The sequence below is a fragment of the Urocitellus parryii genome, chromosome 7 (genome assembly GCF_045843805.1).
Source record: "Urocitellus parryii isolate mUroPar1 chromosome 7, mUroPar1.hap1, whole genome shotgun sequence".
NCBI classification, from domain to species: domain Eukaryota; kingdom Metazoa; phylum Chordata; class Mammalia; order Rodentia; family Sciuridae; genus Urocitellus; species Urocitellus parryii.
This window is the reverse complement of record NC_135537.1, coordinates 151,774,242-151,786,818: the sequence shown is the minus strand read 5'-3', so window position 1 is coordinate 151,786,818 and position 12,577 is coordinate 151,774,242. Positions and strand designations below refer to the sequence as shown.

The 12,577-nt window shown below is 52.2% G+C and overlaps 1 protein-coding gene across 2 annotated transcripts; it reads right to left on the bottom strand.

Moving 5' to 3' along the window:
- Nucleotides 1–2,074: 2,074 nt before the first annotated feature.
- Mpo (myeloperoxidase) lies at nucleotides 2,075–11,057 on the bottom strand. Of its 2 annotated transcripts, none has more exons than XM_026407350.2 (12): nucleotides 10,970–11,057; nucleotides 10,741–10,834; nucleotides 10,233–10,408; nucleotides 9,898–10,021; nucleotides 9,684–9,813; nucleotides 9,406–9,612; nucleotides 8,217–8,535; nucleotides 6,246–6,406; nucleotides 4,755–5,010; nucleotides 4,101–4,271; nucleotides 3,031–3,268; nucleotides 2,075–2,279 (listed from the first exon to the last, which is right to left on the bottom strand). In XM_026407350.2, the coding sequence occupies exons 1-12, from the start codon at nucleotides 11,043–11,045 to the stop codon at nucleotides 2,075–2,077; spliced, it is 2,157 nt and encodes a 718-aa protein (XP_026263135.2). In that variant the 5' UTR covers nucleotides 11,046–11,057. The 2 variants fall into 2 exon arrangements, with proteins under 2 accessions (XP_026263135.2, XP_077656976.1); XM_077800850.1 differs by having other exon boundaries at nucleotides 10,741–10,822; nucleotides 10,970–11,045.
- Between the last annotated feature and the right edge of the window lie 1,520 nt (nucleotides 11,058–12,577).

The window sequence follows — 12,577 nt, the reverse complement described above, 5'->3', positions numbered from 1 at the left end:
AAAAATGGCCCTCCAAAGGAAGGTCATCCCAGGTGACTGACAGGTAGGAGTAGGAGACACTCAGCTGTCCTGTGGGAAGAGCCCAGGGCAGAAGACCTGGGCTGAGGGCCTGACTGATGCCCACTTCCCCTCTCCACACAGCCCTCTCTTCATCAGTGACATGGAGGTGACTGGTATTCATCCTGCCACTCACCACAGTGAGGGCCTAGCTTCACTTTGGGGGCCCACAAGTACACTAGGCCCCAACATCCCACACACCTTTGGCTTCCAGTAGCAGGTACCCCTCCCTCTATGTGGAAAGACAGAAGGGCAGGAAAGGGGCTCCACCAGTCAGATACGGGGGTCCAGATCCTGGGGTGGGGGATGCCTCCTCTCCCTCAGCACTGGCCCTGTCCTCCAGACCCAGCCATCTGCTGTCCTTGCTCTAGGGGCCTGGTGATTTGAAATCTGGAAAGAGGATTCCACCATCTCGATGGCCTCTGAATCACTGTCCCAGGTTGTAGGATGCAGGACCCAGAGGTGCCCTGTCTTCTGGGGAGGGTCTTCCTGCCAGCCCTCTGATCCTTCTCCCCGACAGGACAGGGTTGTGTCCCCTCTGTTTCCCAGCACTTGACACAGTCAGATCATGTAGTAAACATTTGCCAGAATAATGAATGAACATCAGGGCTTGGGGACCATGTTCCTGTTCCTCAGATGGCAGAGGTGGAAGGTGAGGGACCAGAACCTGCTCAGCCTGGCCTGGCCCCAAGACTTCTAAGAACTGACTGCCCTCCAGGTATGGATTGGCCAGAGGACTCTCTGGTGCCCTCCCAGCTGATCAGAGGCACCCACCACACTGGCTCCAATTTAGGGCACAGAATGGGCCTCCTGCTGGGGCTCCAGCCCCTTCCCAGACACAGACAGAGGGGAGATCACCAGCAGTGACAGTTTATTATTATAAACATCAGGTACAAACAAATGGTACAGAAAGGTCAACAGCCCCTCCTTCCTCTCCAGGCAGGCTCCTGTGAATAAGCAAGAGAACAGAGTAAGATAGGAAAAGGAGAGCTATGGACCGATCCTAGCTGCCCTGAGCCATCACTCAACTGCACAGCCCACTGCTAAAGGCTCCGTCCTCCAGAGGAGGCTGGTTCACCTCTGCTATGGAGGACAAAACTTCTTGAGGGCAAAAATGGTATCTGCCTTTCTTGCCTCTGTTTCTCATGCCCAGAACAGTGCTTGGCATAGAGTAGGTGCTCAATGAATGAAGAATTAGAGCATTTGTGGTAAATGGATAGAGTTGGAGAATATCATCTTAAACGAAGCAAGCCAATCCCCCCAAACCAAGGCTGAATGTTTTCTCTGATAAGTAGATACTAATAATCCATAATGGGTGGGGAGCTTGGGATGAGTAGAGGAATTTCAGATTGGGCAAAGGGGAGGGAGAGGAGGGTAGGAAGTATGGGGGTAGGAAAAATGATGGAATGAGACAGATATCATTACCTTAGATACATGTGTGATTGCACAAATGGTGTGACCCTACTTCTTGTACAACCAAAGAAGTGAAAAATTGTGCTCCATTTGTGAACAATGAATCAAAGAGCATTCTGCTGTCATGTATAACTGATTAGAACAAACAAACAAACAAACAACAAAAAGAATTAGAGAATGCAAACAGGCTCCCTGTGGAGCTGTCATTTATAAGGAAGAAGACTCAGGCTTAAGGAGATTCAGTGGTTTGCCCAAGATCACGAAGCTAACCAGCTGCAGAGCCAGGATTTAAATCCAGGTGGTTTGGCTCCTGGGCTGTGCTCTGCTTCTTCCATATACTTAATATTCTCATAAGCAGCAAGCACACTCACATGAATGATGCACATACAATACTACCCATGTTCACAGACAACACAAATATTTGACATGTCGATTTACATACAATGCACACATGTACACACACAAATATACACAAGTGAATGTTCAGTCATTTTCTCAACTGGCACCCAGAACGGGGTTGGGCTCATCTAGGGAAGGGAGCTCTCTGTCGTTCCAATGAGCCAGCCCAGGTTTACCCCTCACTGCGGTAGGCTCTTACCCAGCTCTAGGCCTGCCTCCAGGAAGTCAGGTCCAAAGCAGGGAGAGAACTGCAGTTGACAAAGTCACGGGGGAATGAGTTGGACATGAAGATGTTGTTCCTGGACACGGTGGTGATGCCTGTGTTGTCGCAGATGATTCGGGGCAAGGAGATCTTGGCCAGGGCCTGCCGTTGCCTTGTGCTGAACACATTCTTGTTCTCCCACCAAAACCTACATGGGGGGATCCATAGATATTGTGCCTGAGGCTGGCATATTCTGGGCTGGAGGGTGTCACCTAGCTTGAAGTGCTCCCTGGATGCAAGGCTCCACCCAGAAGCTCAGGAGAGCTCCAGGCCCTTGAGAAATACAGGGATTTTCAGTACAGGGAAGACTAGGGGTCTCCCACTCACAAAACAGAGTAAAGCCCAGCTTTCTGGTTACCTGCTCTGGCCCCAGCCCAGCAGCCTCCAGGACACCATTCATACTAGAAAGGAGGGAGCAGAGCCCACCCTCCTTCATGAAGTCCTGTGCCCAGGGCTGCATCCACAGGAAGGGGGAATGGGGACACTTTCTAATATTCCCAAAGGTGCAATATGGACCATGTAAGAACTGGACATGAAGGTGTCATGACCACGATGAAATGACACAAAGGGAAGCCATGGGAAAGCTATGCTGGGACTATTTGATGGTGATTGACATCTCCATAGTTGCACAGAGAAACCCAGAGAACGAAGTAGTAAGAGTGGCATTTTTTTTCTGTCTTCCTTCTTTTGAAATCAGGACTCCAGTTTCCTCCCTGCTGTACCCCTACAGGCTCAGGACACATTAAAGATGACCTGGAGGCTCCCTGAGACACAGAGGGAAATCAATGACTCTTTGCAGCCCTTAACTTGACAGGAGGAAATTGGGGCCCCTGACAGTTTCAAAGATAGGCTCATGGCCACCCACCCAGCCAGCCTGAGCTGCTGCAACACCTCCTCACCGATCTCCGTCCCGGAGCTTCCTGAACTGGGTGCCAATGAGGCAGGCGAGGAGCTGGCCCACACGGCCGTTGGGCTCCAGGGGCTCAGCCACGCCACCCATCCAGATGTCAATGTTATTGGGCGTGCCATACTGTGCCATCAGCTTCCTTGCCAGGTCCAGGTTCTTCATCACCGTGCCCAGCTCACCCACTGTGCTGGGCTGCGGGAGCCCACAGAAGCGCCTCCAGGCATTGTACCCTGCATGGGAGAGGGGGCAGTGAGCTCTGGATGGTCTGCCTGCTACAAGGTGGGGAGGACACTGGGACAGCAGGGAGGATTCAGATGTATGCCATTAACCCAGAAAACCCAACTTCTCCACATCCCAAGGCCATAGAGGGAGCCCTGACCCCTTGACTCAGGACCAGAGGGACAGCTAGGCCTCCCCAGACCCTCATTGTCTCTCCTTTGCTCTCCCATCCTAAGGCAAACACCAAACTGCCATAACTCCTGCCAGGTCCAAGAACGGGGCATCTCACTGTCCCCTGGAGCAACCCATTGTGTCTACCTCTGACCCATGATGGGTAAAGGGCGTCTCAAAGACTCAGCCACAAAGGCCACCCATAACCCATGCACAGACTTTAGGGTCAGGCTGATCTGGGTCCAAGTTTGTGATCTGTCACTGATTTGGCTAGAGAACCTAGCCAGATTTTGACTGTCTCTATGCCTCAGTTTCCTCATCAGTCAAGCGGAAGTAACAATCTCTTCCCCTCCAAGTTCATGAACAACAGGTCAAAATGAAATGATGGTGGAGACAGATTTTCACACTGAGTTACTGTTGCAGCCGCTGCTCCTGCAGGTTGGAACGTGCAAAGGAGCCTGGGAGAAGCTAGAGTTTGATCAGAGGGGTCCAGGGAGAGGGAGGTGCCTGACCTCAGATGACTTCCTGAGGACAAAGTGCTAGGGTGAGGGAAGCTTTGGTCAGCTCAGGGCATGGAAAGGGCAGGGCCCCGAGTGGGAAGGGGAGCTGTAGCCTCCCTGGGTGGTAGGATGGGGGCTGCAGGTGGCCAGGGAGACTCCTGCAGCCCCTCACCTGGGAGGCCATGGTCCCTGCTGCGCTGCATGTTCAGAGCGGGCAGGTCCAGCCCAATCCTCATGACCTGCTCAAACAATCGTTCCCGAATTTCATCCACCACAATTTGGTTCTGGCGATTCAGCTTGGCAGGGGTGGCCATGAGGCCCCGGAGGATGGGGTCAATGCCACCTGAAGGCAAGAGGAGCAAGGTTGAGAGAAAGGGTTAGCTCAGTATCAAAGATCAGACTGCAGCCAGAGCAAGGCCAGGTGGGGTCAGAGGATTGGAGAAGAGGGACAGGCATAGGCAACACTTGGTGCCAAGGTGGCCCCACTGGGCAGGTTCTCACTGGGCACTACATGACCCCAGGGGCATATAGGGCTCAGGGGATGATGTCATTCAGGTTTGCAAGGTTGGGATGCATCCCTTCCCTGGCCTCCTGACTCACAGAGTCCTAACACATAGGAAAGAGCCAACTGTCTGAGGACTATCTCCACCCTCACTCTTTATTCTTGGATCTGGAGGTAGAGTCAGGTGCACTGAGAATGGAAGATCAGACTAGATCCCCCCAAAAGGAAAGAAAGAGCTCCTCTTGCCCTAGCTCCCTGCACCCCAGCCCACCTCTCCCACCCACAACTGCCAGCACCCTCTCTGCTGGTCCAAGTCCCACTCACCTTCCAGCACCACCCTCCAAGTGGCAAAAAAGACCCTGCTGAGTGGAACTTTGGGATTGGGCTCCATGGGCCTATACTGACTGTCCAGGCGGAACATGAAGGGTTGGATGAGGGTGTGGCCATAGCGGAAGGCATTGGTGAAGACGTTGGAGATGCGCGGGTCCACCGACTCGTTGTAGCAGCGATACCTGGGTAGGTACTTCCTCATGGCCGCTGGCCCCAGCACCAGGGGCAGGTAATCTCGGTAAGTGATGATCTAAAAAAAAAAGTCACTTGGAACAGTCTCTCCACTCACTGGTCACTGCAGTGTCCACCTGCTTCAGGCTTGGGTGATCGCTCCTATCCATCTAGGTCAGTGCAATGAATCCCACAGTACTGATTCAGTCCAGGTGGGGACAGGGGGTTAGAGAAGAAGGCTGCACACATCCAACATCTCAGAGTGGCACTAAGGAGCATAAGCAGAGCTCTGCTGTTTGCTGGCTCTATGACCTTGGGCCATTTACTTACTTCTTTGAGCCTCAATTGTAAATTAGAGATAATTATATAGGATAATTATGTGTGTGTGTGTGTGTGTGTGTGTGTGTGTTTTAGAAGGTTAAATAACAAGGAGCTTTGTTAGACCTTGCATTAACTCCCTTGCCCTGAGTTAGTAATGTCTCATTTCTCCCGTTATCTCATGATAATTCCTTGAAAGACAGAGAAATTAAAATTATTTACACTGACAGCAAATGCTTGGCCCACGGTAGGGTTGAGTAGATAGGTTTGTGGAAAAAAGAGAGGCAGAAAGAAATGAAGGCTTCTCTAGAATTTCCCCCAGTGAAAAGAGAAATGGAAAAGGTGGAATAATCTCACTTTAGACTCTAGACTCTAGAATTTCCTCCAAAGCTGACATGAATCCCACGTGTGTTCTTAGTACAAATTGAATATTCACCCTCAGCATCTGCAATGCTCTCCCTGTCCAGAATCCAGAAGTGTGTGTGAGTGTGTGTGTGTACACGTGCGTGTGCTCTCTCACGAGCATGCACATGCTTCTTGGGAAGAAAAGGGATGGGCATTGGAGCATCAAAAGTTGGAGAGAGAAGCAGGAACACTACCCCAGGGTTAAATGAGGCCAAGGAGTTTGGTTGGGTAATAATGGCCAAGAAGAGGAGAGTAGATAAAGGAGCCAAGAGTGACAGTGAAACAGAGGAAGAGAGAAATGTCCACTGAACTGCTGTTGGGCATCAGAGACCTCTCCTGTGGATTCTCCCAACACCATTCCCAGGCCCACAGCAAAGAGGGAAGCAAGGCAGGAAGTGGGGGAAGGGAAGTAGCCTTCACCAAGCATTTCACATCTGCCAGGTGTTTGCAGTAGGTCCATTAATCGAAATGGCATCATGGATGAAGAATCCAAAGCTTAGGAGAGTTAGCAAATTGCCCAAGATCACACAGCTAGGCTGTCACAGAGGTAAACCTGGATCCCAAGTCAGTGTGACACTCAGGACACCCTACCTGGACCATGGCCCCCACGATTTTCCGGGCTTCCTGGTAGAGCTTCTCTCCATTCCACCTGGGATTGAGGCTCTTGAGCTGTGTGGCCAGCCGGTTATGCTCTCGAACAAAGAGGGTGTGCATGGAGGTGAGTTCAGGCATCTCACTGGAGCGGGTGTCCCCTTAAGGAGGCAAAAGCCACTGTCATTCCTGAGACCTTCGTCCCAGAAAAGATTTGCTCCACTGAAACTCCCTGTCTCCTACTTACCCTCCTCTCCACCCATCTCTTCCCCCCGAGGCTGAGTTTATACTTCTATATGGGTCCTCCTCTGATGCCCTTGTCCACCATAACTTTTTCTCCTGTTAGGGACACGGCTAGCCAGAGATGCTTAGTAAGACCTCGGATCCAACTCGTGACTACCCTAGCTGAAACTGGGAGCTCTTCCAAGACTGGGCCCAAGGCTTGTGCCTTTTTGCATCTCATCCTCCCTCCCATCGACCCCTGGCATAAGAGGTATTCTGGGGTGTAGCACCGCGCCTGGTACCAAGTGTAAGATCCATGATGCTACCTAGTTAGCTGGTTCTCCTGATTCAAGCAAAGTCAAAAAGTAACGTGCATGTTGGCACAGACTGTTTCCATGCTTGTGTCAGACACCACTAACGGTTACAGCACTCTTGCTAACATTGAATGCAAGCAACCTCAGAAGCCTCCTGAACACAGAACCCTAGAGGAACACTACCATTGAAACAGAGTTGACAGCATCATCCTGTGACATGCCAATTTTGCAGCCTGCTTCAGGGTGGGCTAGGGCACGGGATGGGTGGAGTGTAGACTGGTGTAGCCTGGGATTCTGTTCAAGAAAACTAAGCAAGACCCCCCTGGTTCCACTAGTCTGCCCCAAAACTTTCTCTGGAAGGGCTAAGGTCAGGGCCATTTCAGCAGGACACAGGCTTCTGCTCTTGCCAACTCTAGAAAGGAAATTCTAGGAGGAAAGGATACTCTCTGAGAGCGATTTCTCCATCCCGTGAGCAGTGAGAGGTCATGGTGATCCAGGACTGGGACATACAGCTTGTCATCCCTGAGGACCATTGCTCTTGCTTCACTAGCAAGAAGGGTGGCCCCTTCCTCAGGAGAAAGATCACTTGGGCACTGACCTTGATTCTTCTCCCAGGAGCCCAGGAAGAGATCACCAGAAGCCACCAGGAGAAGAGGGAAGCAACGGGAGGAAAGAGCCCTCAACCCACCATTGGATTTTCATTAGAACACACTGGATGGGGCTGGGGTTGTGGCTCAGTGGTAGAGTGCTCACCTAGCATGTGCAAGGTGCTGGGTTCCATCCTCAACACCACATAAAAATAAACAAATAAATAAAGGTATTGTATCCAACTCCAACGAATATATATATTTTTTTAAAAAATACATTGGAAAATTTCTGGGCATGACCACCATCACTGTCCCAACCCTACCTGCAAACCCTCAGGTGTTTAAGGTTGAAATCCCACCCTCTATAATTATGGGTAGTCAAGGTGGGCAGTAGCACTCTCAACTAGAACTTTCTGAGATGATGAAAACCATCTACCTCTGTGCTGCCCAGTTAGGGGAGCCACTAGCCCATGAGGCTACTGAGCACTTGATATGTGGCTAGTGTAGCCGAAAAGCTTTTTTTTTTTTTAATTCCATTGAATTTAAAATAATTAAAATTAAAATAGCCACCTGTGGCTATTGGCTTCATATTGGACAGGGTATGGACACACCACTGTGCTCTCTGTCCTTAAGGAAATCAACTCTCCTCTGTTCCAGAGTCCAGAGGAGAAAAGAGAAACAGAGAACGTGATAGAGGCTTCTTGGACATCCCTGTGTCTCCATCCAACCTGTGACCAAGGCAGCTTGACTAATGACCCTAAAGTTGGTGAAGACAGTGTCTCCCACTACAGACCCACCCGCTGCTCACAAACAGGCTGACTATAGCTCCTGCAGGGAACACCTCTGACCTGCCAGGAAGCAAGGGATTTGCACAGAGCGGTTGGTGAGGAGACAGGGATCATCATGCAAGTTGTCGAAGGGCAGCAAGGCCCTGCCATTATCTTGGAAGCGGGTGTTGACAGCCAGCAGCCCCAGCTGGTTGGTCAGGTTGCGCAACTTCATGGCCAAGGGGTCCTCGCTGCCGTACACCATGCTGGCGTCCACAAAGGAGGTGAGCGCATTGATCTGGTTGCGGATGGTGATGTTGCTCCCAGGACAAGCCGGGCAGGAGCGGAAGAAAGGGATGCAGTCACGTTGGTTCTTGATGCGGGGGTCATTAGGTGGAATCTGCCACACAGAGAGGCTAGGTGGGTTCATGAGGGACCGTGCAAGAGAATCTAACCCTTGGACCTCTGGCCCCCTGAATCTTCAGGTGGTCTCTCAAGGCCCCAGCGGGATCAGTCTGAGGTTCCACCAGCAGAGTGCCTCTGAGGTTCAGGAGTGGCCCGGAACACTGAACCGGGAATGTGGGACACACCCCAGGGGTAGGCAGTGCCAGTCCTCTGACCCCTTCTCACTAAATCTCCCCTCTCTCTCCTCCCCTCCTCTTCTCTGGACTTGGTCCCTACGCTCTTATTCTGTCTCATCTTTCCTTCCTTTCTCCTTTTCCTTGTCCCTTTCCTGTCACTCTGGCCCCATCCCTCTCCCTCCTTCCCTCTCAGACTCTCTTCTTTCTCTCCTCTTCCCTCCCTATTCAGCCTGTGACTCCATGGGACTTCTCTGGGAGCTCCACCCCCTCCCCCAGCTCTCTGCTCTCTGTGATGTGGGGATGGGGAAAGGCCTGGGGGGAGGGGGAAAAACAAGACTGTGCACAGGGCATCTATGCTGGGAAGTCTGAGAGACACCAGAGGTCCTCATCCCAGAACTCTTTTGCAGCCTCACGAATGGGCAGTAATTCCTGTTAGGCAGGGCAGAACCACTGCTCTCTCCCTTGGTCTGGGGGAGTCAGTAAACAAAGGAGATGCCCTGGCTGACAGTTGGTCCTGAGGAGGGGACTGGTCAGAGCCAGGACAGGCACAGGCTCTGGACAACACAAGGAAGCAGCCCTTGCCCTCATCAGGGGCTGAGAAAAGAAAGCTGGACACAGAAGATGGCCGCTTCTGGGAGCAATGTCCCCTCTCCACCCACAGCCAACAGTGGGTGGGAGGAAGGCAGCACCTTGAGCGGGAAGCAGGGTGGCTGCTGCAGGCAGCTGGTCTCACAGTTGAGGCCAGTAATGAAGGAGGCCCGTGCTGCAGGCTCTGGGGTGAAGTCAAGGTCGTGGTCCAGAAACTGGCCCCACTGCATGAACAAGAGCGACCGCTGCTGGTCCCTGGTCAGCTGCTCCGTGGGGAAGCGCACGATGGCGTTGGAGACCGCGCGAGCCTGCAGGACACCGGGGCGTTAGGGGGCGCCGCACCAGGCTGGGCCTCCCCCTCTGCCCACCAGGTGCTCACCAGGGGCACGGGGAAGCCACCGCGCTTGACCCCTGGAGTCCAACCGAAAGGCAGCGAGAAGCCGTCCTCGTACTCCGCTGGCAGCCAGCGTGCAAAGGCGCGGTTGGAGGCCCCAAGCGTGGGGCTGCGTCTACAGAAAAGCGCAGGGTCGCTAAAGCCAAGTGGCTCCGATGGCCTGACCCAACCCTCCCGGAGTCCCGCCCTGGGGCTGCACCTGTTGTTACACTGCCCCGTGATGGTGCGATATGTGTCCCGTTCAGGGCATGTCACCCTCACGTCCTGGTAAGCACAGCCGCTTGACTTGGACAGCAGATTCAGTTGAGCAGGTGTCAGCACATCTGCAAGGGAGAAGCAGGATGTGGGAACCAAGCCCCCATTTCCTCTTCTGAGGCGGAGAAGCCCTGAATACCCTAGTGGGGCACAGGCTGAGAAGTGAAGGGGATGCTCAGACGCCTCTGAGACTCCTTAGAGGGAGGACTTGTGGGGATCACAGGACCTGGCGAGGGTTACTAGGAGAGATCCTAGTGGAGGTGGGAGAGGGGGCAGTACCTGTGACATTGAAAGGCCCTGGACACAGGGGCTGAAGCTTCCTCTTCAACAGGTCTAGAGCCACATGCAGATAGTCTGCAGCCCTCACAGCCGTCCTGGTGCCTGCTACTGGCTGCTTGAAGTAGGATAAGAGTTCCATGGGACTGGCAGAGCCACTGCGAAGCCTCTGCTTGATACTGCATGGAAGAGGGGGGACCAAAGAAGGGGTACAGAGACACGCAGCAGAGCCCTTTCCCAGGGGTGGATAGGCAGGACAATGTAGATAGACTTGCAGGCAGGAAGAGGTTTCTTTTGAAAAAAATGATATGGATGTGGGTGTCCAGATGGTAACAAGTCCATGGCAAGGGTGGCTTTCAAGATGTTCTTGCACCCAGAGACCCAGGGACAGACAGCCCAGCTCCCCCCACCCATACTCCCCACCTCCCTGCACAAACTCCCTGCTGCCCACTCTTTCCCTGAAAGGCCTGAAACAGCTTTGCTCAGAGCTGAGCAGTGCTCCACACCCCACCTTTCCCGCCGCTCCTTGTAGGCTTTGTCCACAAGCCGCTTGGCCTCCTCCATGCAGGTCAGCACCACTGAGGTCTCCACCTCTCCCAGGAGGACTGACCAGAGCAAGGATCACAAAGTCAGGAATGGAGGCCCCCATCAGGCCTCAGAACCTAGGAGGCATGTGCTGAGAACAAGGAGTCCCTGGGACTCACCCCTGGAATACCTTACCCTTCTTTTTGAAGTGTTACCTGAAGTGGCATTGCCAGAGGCTTGGGACATGGGCAGAATGGCCAGGAGCCCTGCTAGGGTCAGGAGCAGCTTCATCTCTGCAATGAGACCCCCAACCAATAAGAGCCCCACCTCCATTCCCAGGCCCCTCATCCCACCTTTACCCTCCAGCCCCAACTCAAAGGGCCTGGTATGGGCAAAGCCAGGCCTCCTTGAGAGAGGGTCCACAGCACCTTCACCCCCTTGCCAACTGTAGTCATCAGCCCCCAAGGACCTCAACTCCACAGCTGATCTGACATTGGTAACTCCTCTCTCTGAATCTTGGCCTTTATGTTCTCTAAGGTGGAGGCGGGGCAGGGCAGAGGGAGGTCTATCCCAAGAGCCTGAACTCTCTCCTCCCCCATTGGGGTTGGTGCACAGAGGCCCTTGAAATGGGGGAGAAGGACAAAAGAAGGGATCAGAGTTGCCCCCAGGTTTTTTTTCCCCTATAGCATTGGGAGTGAGAACCTTGTACATGTTAGCTAAGCACTCTATCACTCAGCTGTACCCCCAGCCCACGTTTATTTTATTTTTTATTTTAAGATAGACTCTTGGGCTGGGGTTGTGGCTCAGTGGTAGAGTGCTTGCCTAGCACATGTGAGTTTGATTCTCAGCACCGCATATAAATAAATAAATTAAGGGCTGGTGTGTGGCTCAGTGGCAGAGTGCTTGCCTAGCACGTGTGAGGCACTGGGTTTGAACCTCAGCACCCCATATAAATAATAAATAAAAAATAAAGGTACATCAACAACTAAAAATTATTTTGAAAAATAATTAATTAAATAAAGATCAATCAACAACTAAATATATGTGTGTGTAACTAAATATATATATTATATATATATATATTTTTTTTTTTTTTAAATAATAGTTTTTAAAAAGATAGGTTCTTGCTAAGTTTCCCAGGCTGGCTTTGAACTTGTGATTCTTCTGCCTAGCAGCTGGGACTACAGGTGTAGGCCATGTCGTTGGACTGTCCCAGTTCTTGAACTTACCACCCTCATCCCAGGGTTTCTCAGCTCCCTAACTGTATGCCTATACCACTAATGGCTAAACCCTCCAAAATTCTGGCTAAGCTGTATCCAGGATTCCTTTGAAAGAGACAAAAGTCAGGAACAACAGCCTAAGGGATTATAGAGGCTGCAGTGACCCCTAAGGGAGGGTGAAGGGGAAACCTGGAGTGATGCTGACCAAGCCAGCCTCCCTCAGGGGGCCACTCCCATCCCAACAGTCACCTGGTTTTGTGGGCAGCCTAGGAGGCAGCCCCCAGTTCTTGGTGGGGCCAAGGGGACAGGAAGTCTGGCTAGAGACCGTTGGGTTTCACCAGAAGGACTCTGGGAGCTACAGGCTCAGAACCAAGTTAACTTCCTCTATCCCTCTTCCCTCGGCTTTCTTCTTGGCTTATGGTGAGGGGCTGTCTCCAACACCCCGGCCATCTGCTCCTGGATTTCAAGAACCAGGAAAGAACAAGCTAATTGTGGTTAGTGGGTCAGTTGGATGACACGGCCAGAGCCTCTCTGGGACCAGATCAGTAGAGTTAGGAGGAACTGGGTTAATGATTCAAGATCCTTCTGAAATAGAAGAGGGGG